Genomic DNA, 9,185 nt, shown 5'->3' on the forward strand with positions numbered 1-9,185 from the left:
GGGGTGCCGGTGTCGGGAGAAGGTGGCCGGAGGAGCGGAAAGGCTGCCCGTCTGGAAGTTCTGGCGTAGCTCCTTGGGGAGCTGCTTCTCCATCCTCCAGGAGTGCCGGTCTCGGTAGGGCATGTAAACTTGTCGCGTTCGACTGGTCGTAATCGGATGATTTATTGCTTTACTGGAGCCCAGCGGTGCTCTACAACCTGAGTCATCGAGTAGACTTGTAGGGAGAGGCGTGTGAGGTGCCTTCTCCTCCCGGACCAGGAGGTGAGCCATGCTTGGTGTCCCGGCCTTCTGGAAAAGCACTGCTGTTGAATCCCCTCTAGTCTTAAGACCCTACTCTGCTTGATCATCGTAGTATGTTTTACCGGGGAGGGGGAAGGAGGATTATTGAAGTACACTTCTATTATTTTGGTGAGTCAGACAGGGAATTTATATCCTTTTCCCTGCAAAACATGTAGCTGTCAATTTGGAGTCTCCATGTAAGATTCTGGTGTAGAAGCCAGTCCTCCCATAGGGTTTCTGGTCTCGATTATTACATAAATCTAATTTTTGTCCAGAACTAGATGTAAACGTGCTACCCAATATTTAAGATCAGTTTGTTAGCTCTGTTTGGTATATGGCGTCAGATTTGGGTTACATGTTAACATCTTTGCTTTGATTGTAGGTTATCTTGAAGTTTTTGTGAAGCTTTGTGTGTCGTACTGATCAAATTAGAGCTAAGGTGGAGAAGAAAATTGAAGAGGGCCTGAAGGCTTATGTATGCTTGTGGAATAACTAGAGCTTGAAAGGGAAGGGTTTTGAGTAGAATTTTAGTGTATTGAAATTTGCAGATAAGCGTATGGTAGCGGGTTACGTAAGGAAGTTGTGCTCCAGCTGGGTATCGCTTGTCTGCAACATTCCGTCTTTTTAGCTGTACTCAGTACGTGGTGAAGGCTGTTCCCCAGTGTGTTTGTGGGCTCGCAGGTGTTCAAAAGAGCACTTCCTCCTTGGGAGCGGGTCGTGGGCCTGCCGTCGGAACAGACAACGGACCTCTGGCAGTGAACGCTCAAACAGGGTAAATGTGACTGCTGGGGGTGGGGGACAGACACAGATCGTACAGGGCTTTTGTGGGGAGGGTATGTCTTCTGTCGGGTAACTCTGGAAGCAGAGGAAGGTGCTTTGTTGTAGTTTAGTATGTGCTGGGGTTCAGGGTTCAACACTCACTCAGAGCACTTCTTTTCCTAGTCTGTGTTCTTTTTAACAGGAGAGAAGCTGAATGTGTCGAGCCTTTGTTAACATTGGGTGCTCGGGGACCGATTCTTCATGCTGCTTTTCAAAGATGAAGAGTCCTGAGGGATAATGGGGACTGTGTAAGGTTACGAGAGCCTCTTAAAGCCTTGGGAAGTAGTGAGAGCATCGGTAAAGCAGTGGGGTGTATATTGAGCTCTGCAAAGTACCAAGTGTTTCAGTGGAGTAAGCGTGGTGGCTGTTGAGGAGAAGAGGGATGATAAGGCTGTGGGCGATGTTTCCAATAAAGTATATGAAGGGAAGTAAAACTGCTTGTTCCAGCAGTCTGGGTGCTTTAAAAGTTAGATGGGAGTTAAGCTACAGACTAGAAAGGAGCACTCTTAATTTGAGTTACTGTGGCTGTCTCACTTAACTACTTCAGTAATAATCACTGGTTGCTTACACTCCAGCTTTATAAACCCCGTGGAGAGTGTTCGTATCATCATCTTGGTTTTGTTCTGGTCTCTGGGAAAAGCTGTGGTATCTTGTGTGTAGTGACCATCACTGTCAGGATAACGAGGGGAACAGCAAGTTTCCGACCTTTGCTGTTGCACCTTGTGGCAAGAACAAAAGCCTGCAGAATGTGGATCAAGTAGGAGTAATCCCAATAGACTTGAGTACAAAGAAGCAATGGGAAGGAAAGCTGCTGCTTAGGCATTTTTAGAGGGTATTCTCTGTCTTGATATATCAGTGTTCAGGTCTCAATCTTGCCACTGGCTCTTGTGCTTGGCAGTTTGCTTTTTACGCTCGACTACAGACTATGAGGTTTTCTCCAAAATACTTGTGTCCTTGGATAATGTGGGGATGAGAACTTGGAAACGAGCAGGAAGTCCCAGGAGTATAAACCTTTTGTACAGTGTCAACAGTGTTATCTGAAATGGCCTCTTGCATGTTGAGCTCTTCTGGGCTGCAAGAGGGGCAGAAGTTTTTTGCAGCTGGGTAAGTAGTGGTGTTACTGGTGCGTGACAGAGTGCAAGAACCTGCATGGTCCATCCCAGCATGTCCTCTGGTGGGATGGTTGGGGTTGTCCAGAGACTTGAGCTGGGATAATATGTTCTGTGCGCAGCAGCAGCTGTTCTTTAAGCAGATGCTCCGAAAGAGCTGGGACTTGAGACCTGCTATCAGATTGCTGCTTGTATTATTCACCACAGTTTTTCAGGCAGTGGTGTCCTTAATTCTTGCGTGGGTGCTTACTGGCTCACAGGTCTAAAACTTAGAACTCTTGTGAGAAATGTTTGGGCAGTGATTCCAGCCATAGTCCCTGTAAAGTGTGGGGATAACAGTGAAGCATAACTATTTTATTGTTTTTTATATATATAAATAGGTGTTCTATTTTATCATGTATATATTTTATAAGAAATGCAATGTGAAGATATCCAGGGGTAGGATGGGAATGATACTGGAGGGTGAGAATGAATGCCTTCCATTTTAAGGTTTAAGCACTTTGGATTCAGTCGCATCCCCATCTGTGTTGCTTATCTTTAGGAAATGTGTTACCTATAACTGCATAACTAGGGCACTATTTGGAGCTCTTTGAATGGGAGACCAAGGAAAAGGCTCATTTGTTGTCTTATGGGTTCCCCCATGTGAACTGCTTGATGGACCCTATGAAAGGAGAAATTGGAAGCTGTGCTCCAGCCCTGCTGACATAAAGCATTTTCTTATAGCAGATGAATGGTGGCTTATTACTGCTTGTAAGGTGTAGGCCCAAAAACCAGGTGATGCTTTGCAGAACTAAACTGTGTTCCATATTGCTGTTCCTGTTCAGCTGTGGATGACCATGGGTTTCCCTGTAATCCAGAGCTGCTTGACCTCCTGAGATGCTTAAGTATCACTTCTGCCAAAATGAATGCTGCCTGCAGCCAGGATGCATTAGGCTGACGGGCTAATTGAACAACATTAGTGTTAGCCCTGCTGTAAGCATGCTACCTGTGCTGAGCAAACTTTTGTGTTATTTCTGTGCTACCAGTTCTGCTTTACAGCAATCAGCGGGAACAAGTTGGTTCTTCCGTTACGGCCTCTTGCTGCGTTCGTGGAGCTGCCAGCACAGCCCATCTGTGTTAAATATCTTGGTGTCGTTAGTACAGAGAAGACTGGTTAGGCTTCTGTTAGCTAGCTAGGCTTTTTCATACTCAAGATTTCACACCAGGAGGAAGTTGGATGTTGTTTTGGTCCTCGTGCTGTTCAGGCTTAAAAAAAAATAAAATGAAAGGTGACAGTTACATCAGAGCTTGTTTATAACGTGTACCTTGGTTATTCCTGTATTTTGTGCAGCTTGACTCTTCTTATGCTACTGATTTAACTGCTTGCCCTCTAACTTTTGCAGACTCTTGTAAGAAGTCAAAGTCAGTGGATCTGAGCTGTTTCAAGCATTGGAAAAGCAGATTCTGTCAAACAGAAAGGATTAAAATCTTCCTGAAGATTAAAATGCTTCTGTTAACAGGGGTGGTAGCCTTAGAATGGCAGATGCTCTGGAATTGCACCAGTCCTGTAGGCCAGGAGCGCACTTATGGATGCTGTAGGGAATCGGTGATGTGACCTTGGTGAGCGCTGCCTTGTACAGAGGTTCTGCTTGGTCTCTTACACCTCGCCCTACACAGTACCTTCAGCGACAGGTAGAGGTAGAACCTGCTGGCCCAAGGAACATGCAGCAGGCTCTTGTCTAACCTACCGTCTGTGTCACAGCTGCTCCTCGGCGCTCTGGTCCTGCTGCTGAGGTAAGGCAGAGCACTATTGATTTTGACTTTGGCCCTGATTCCATATTGCTTGGGACTGCACTGTCGAAAGCTGCTAACAATTCATGGCAAAGTGGCTGAAAGTTCCTTTTTGGTTAGATAAATCACGATTTTGTAATGTAGCCCTGGACTGCTTGTCACAGAAGGGTTCAGGGGCTTCAGGCAAATAAACTTGCTAAAGTCAGAGATTAAAAGCTTGTTTCACTTACAGCAGCAACCTGAAGCAAAAATTAGGCTTGTAATCAAGCTAATGATGTGGTCTCTCAGTAAATTACAGTTTGAAAACAGCTCTAACTGGAGTAGGGAGGAAAGACCATGGAGTCCAAGCTAAAAGGACTGTAGATAATCTTTGACTGTTGGAGGTGTACACTTAGTGTGTTGGAGTGTGTTTGGGGAACTCTGCTGTGCACCAAGGTTTATAAAATAGCTGGAACTGACTGCTAAAGGGGTAAAGGCTCTTTATTTGCTTCTTGATGTTGCCAGTTATGTTGGTTATTCTTCCTAAAGGCTGTATTACCATTAACGTAGTTGTTAAAACTAGTCTTATCTTCTGGACAGAGCATTTTTTGCCAGGAACATGTTAGACTGGGGAGGTTATTATCTAGAAGAACAAATTTGAACTTCTCTAACAGATATCTTTGGAGTTTACAATTAAAACATAATTATAACTTCAAATATGTGCAGGGTTAAACTTTAAGGTAAGACTTAAAACACTGGTGTTTGATAATGCTTTAAAAACTTCCAGTGCAGCTTGTGAACTCCTTGATGAAGATAAGTTTAAAATGCAGGGTACCAGCAGCTGGGAAGTAGACTGACAGGAGGTGGGTAGTGTGGGGCTGAGTGAGACTTGTGGCACTGGCTTTGCTGTGTGCCCTCTGGCATTGCTGGCAGCTGATGGCAAGCATGGCTAGGGCATCTGTGGCATAAGCACACTCCATCTTCCTTAAAATGCTTTCCTGGAGCCTGAGTAGGGCTTTGTTTTGCTGGGAACTTGTGAACACAATTAAACCTGCTTTTGGACCCTAAATGTCAGTTTCTTGTGCGGGTTCTGTAGCTTTTAGGATATCGAGTTCATGGGTGTAATGCAGTAGTTCTGTTCAACTCGGCCTTTGGGCAAGACACCTGGCACCTTGCTTTGCTTAGTGCCATGCTTCCACTTCCTCATTTTTGCTGAGGAACTAATTAATGCTTTTCACTGTAAGATGGGTCAAGGTAATGGTATGCTCCGCAGCCGTGGGCCCAACCCCAGGGGTGTTTTGCTGTAGGGGAGATGGCAGAAACTTTAAGCTCTGTAAGTTGGCTTTCCAGCTGAAGGCAATTTGTGGTGAGGTAACCTCCTGGGAGCTGAGTAACTCAAACTGAAACTTCATCTAAAGGCTGCTGGAATCTTCACTTTTAAGTTCCTAAAGCAAAGCCTTCTGCCTGTGCTTAAGGATCAGAAGCTGTCTAAAACAGTAACCAGCTACGGCTTTCTTCATGTTTTGGTTTAAAATTAGTGTTGTCAAGATCACTGACTGGCAAGTCTGCCTGGATCACAGGGAAATACAGCAGACCTTGCAGGTTGGGGTCCGATGCATGCAGTAATGGCTGGTTTGTAGATGATACTGAACTGTAGCTGTAACTTGTATTATGAGTTCCGGTTTTATATGAACTCCAGTTGTTTGTTCTGAGTTAGAAACCAGCTGGTTCTCAGTCTCCCTCAGCAGCATCTGGAAGCAGAGACCCTCCTAGGTCTGATGTTGTGCTATCAGTACCTTGGAAACTGCACAGAAGCCTTCCAAAAGCAAAGTGACCGCTGTGGCGGTGGATGCTTCTCTCCCTCCTGCCTGGGTAAATGCAGCTGTACGTAGCTACCATGCCTGTCTTTAAACTTGGCTCTGCAAGTCTGACAAGTAGGGGAGGCCTTACTAGCATAAAGAGAATGGCATGTTAAAGCGATCCTGAGTGCTGCCAGGACATCCAGCAACACGTGAGCCTTTCCAGTGCAGAGGCAACTGGCAGTCTACTGCGGTGAGAGGCTGTGTTCCAGAGGTGTCTTGTGGAGGTTAAACTTCCCTGTTGTTATCCAACCTCTTGTTCTACAAAAACTGGGAGGTTTTGTATCGCAGAGGTTTGGATTGAGAGTTGTTGCTAAACTTCTTCAAGCACAAGAGCTTATGTGCTGCTTTTTACATGCGCCTTTTATTCTCTAATGTTTCAATCTGTGAATTTACAGAACAGAACCTGAAATGCTGCCTTAGGTGTGAGCTGCATCACTGAGACAAGGGGTATGAGTGTTCATTGTAAGTCATATCTTTACAGTTGTGTTATTCTTTACAGCTTCAGAAAACCGAAGTATTCCTTCTAGCTGGAACTGAAGATTGAAGAGGAAGAAATAGCATTTTGATGGGAAACAGGGCAGCTACTAACTGAATGTCTTTGTTGCCTGTCTGTTGTGAAGTGTACCTTGTGGTATCACTGAAGGTGCATGGTTTCATCCAGTCTGGGGAAGTGGTGCTTTTGGGCAGCAGGACGCAGGGTGAACATCAGGGCAGATTCGGAGCTGGGTGTTCTACCAGCTGGTAGAATGTGTGCTCAAGCTGCGACCTGTGTTTGTAACTATTTCCACTTTAGAGTAGGGAAGTGCATGCTGGGTTCTTCAATATAATCCATACTAGGTTATGGTCTTACATGGAAAGCATGGATTTTTACAACTCCTTCCGAGTCTAGTGTTGTTGCATTGTATTTATGCATAAAACAGGAGTGAAGAGGATGAGAAGTGGTAAGGGAGGTTTAGATGTGTGGGGTTTTTTAATAGATGCGTTTGGGGTTTTGAGTACTGTAGCATTAAATTGTCTTTTCCAGAAGATGAGAGTCCAGTAACATTTGGAAGTGGACTGTATTCTATACACCTTTAGAAGGAGCAGGCGTATTGCTGTTTTTAAGTTCTTGTACTTCTGTACTTCAGTACTTCTGAAGTTGTGTTTGTGGAGGCTCACTTTGTCAGTCTAGTCATAGCTACAAAGAACAACGAAGAAAGCGTGTGGCCTTCAGGTGCCAGTGAAGTTGCGTTTAAGTGGCTGCATGTTCCTTTGCAGCGGTTGCACAGAGTGACTCTTGGGTTACTGGTGCTGAAGCTGCACACAGTGCAGTCTTCTATGCTGTATTTTTTCAGACTGTCGCTATCTGAAAACTGGCATAGTATGTGCACTTCTCCAGAGTGGAGCGGCATTCTTCTCTTTCTCAGGATCATACTTGACATATTTCATGTTCTGGGGTTAAAGGAGTGAGGTGTGAAGCGTGCTGGCGGGGAGCGAGAGCAACTTACTGATCTTCATGCTAGCTGATACTTGGAACCAGGAGGTAAGGGAGGAATCCTCACTTGGCTAAAGCTGGCTACCCTGAATTGATAACTCTGAAGGGCTTTCATCCTTCGGAGGATAACTGGAGATGCTCTTCATCTTCATGAGGGAGTAGGCTCTTCAGCAGGTGCTGTGTGCTCAGTATCTACTCCTGTCCAAGTCTGTGGTGAACCACGAAGTGTAGAAGCAAGGTTTGCTTGGGTCAGCGCTGTAAGAAGCTCAGTAGGAGCACTAGAAAAGCTTCAGTAGTCTGGTGTCAAGTCTGGAGGCTTTCAGCTGGGCTTTTTAAAAGTTGGGAGCTGCTGAGAGCAAACCTGAACTTGTGTATGCTTTACAGTAGTTGGGATATGTAAAGCTTTGTATCTGTATCGCCACTGCAAGGCTTCTGGGAGACTACTTACTGAGGGGGAAATCCCAAGATTCACTTGTGTGATGTAAGGCAGCATTCTTCTGTTGTAACAGAGGGTTTGGTGAGTGGTGGCCTCCCGATTCTTGCAGAAGCTGGAACTCCCAGAGATCATCTATTCAAGAGCTTAAATACTGCCTGTAAATAACAAAAGGCCATTAAGCGACAAGCTTTTTCCATTCCTGCAATCAGCTTGTCTCTGGATCATTGTCCTTAAATGTTTTGTCTGCCAAAAGCTTCAGATAACTCTGGTATCTGAAACTCCCTGGTGGACTGTTGCTGGTAAGTAACCCTTTCAGGCTGTGAGGTGAAAAGCTGAATGCGCAGCGGCCCAGAGACAGCACTGGAACGGAGCATTTCCTGAAGGCTAGATTTAGTTGCCTTCGTAATGGTTGTCTGGTGTTATGTTTAGCTCTCTAGACTGAGCTAGCACAGAAAAAAGCTAATATGTTTGGGCATGTCATGCAAAGCAGGTCAGTGCCTGAGCCAGAAATAGCAGACAAAAGTTTGACTTAAAGTTTTACTCTATTTGCACTTTCCACTAAATGTCCACTTCCTGAGCAAATTGCTAATGTGAGTTAGTGGTGACAGCGTGGAGTCTTTTTCTGATCTGGGCTGAAATTCTGCTTCAAATTGAAACTTGCTGTAGTTCAGGAGTATTCTGAATTGCTCAACCCGTTCAGCAAGAACAGTTGAGACTCATAATAGGATTTCTTCAGAGGAAAATTTGACTGACGCAGGTACTTAAAAAGTGAAGATTTCCATTCCTGGGCTGGCAGCTCTATAGGTATAGGAGGCCTTGTGCTTTATTCCCTGTAACCACCTGTATTTGCTGGTACATGCATCTGGAGATGAAATAACCACAGGTTATGGAAGGTTTGTATACTGCAAAAAGGCTACTGCAGGATTGATATGATAAACTAGATCACTATAGCTGGAGCAACCTGGGAGCTGTTACAATACAGGGGATAAAATAAGGCTGATACTGAGAGTCATTGGATTGAGGCCGTCTTATCTCTGTGTGACCTGGAGATAATGGAGTATATAATACCTCGATAATGCTTGGGATTTCTTAAGTTACTATCAATGAATGCAAACCTGATAGACCCTATGACTTGATGAGGGTTGCTGTGATTTAATAGTGTATCGAAACCTAGAGAGGTAACTGTATGCCATATACGTACCTGAATTTATGATGCAACTTTACTTTGTGGGGTCCTGGCTACTAGTTCTGTGGTGTTGCCATCCCTGTGGTTTCAGAAAACTCACTGATGTGAGTGTTATGTTCGTGAAGAAGAATGATAGCCAAAGTGCTACTAGCAGCTTTTTTTAGCAATAACATGATTGGATTTGAAATTAAATGAAATAAACTTTTCCTGTTTTCTAGGAGTTGAATGATCTGGCACGTGATCCTCCAGCACAGTGTTCAGTAGGGCCTGT

At 44.7% G+C, this 9,185-nt stretch overlaps 1 protein-coding gene across 1 annotated transcript in view; it reads left to right on the forward strand.

Annotated features, from left to right (window-relative positions):
- Positions 1-9,185, forward strand: part of UBE2D2 (ubiquitin-conjugating enzyme E2D 2) — a 45,073-nt gene that overhangs the window by 15,416 nt on the left and 20,472 nt on the right. Inside the window, exons 3-5 of the mRNA XM_009890691.1 lie at positions 3,949-3,980; positions 6,946-7,087; positions 9,133-9,172. Of these exons, the coding sequence (XP_009888993.1) occupies positions 3,949-3,980; positions 6,946-7,087; positions 9,133-9,172 (214 nt within the window). The remainder of the gene's footprint in view (positions 1-3,948; positions 3,981-6,945; positions 7,088-9,132; positions 9,173-9,185) is intronic.

The sequence above is a fragment of the Charadrius vociferus genome, unplaced genomic scaffold (genome assembly GCF_000708025.1).
Source record: "Charadrius vociferus isolate BGI_N301 unplaced genomic scaffold, ASM70802v2 scaffold828, whole genome shotgun sequence".
Lineage (NCBI taxonomy): Eukaryota > Metazoa > Chordata > Aves > Charadriiformes > Charadriidae > Charadrius > Charadrius vociferus.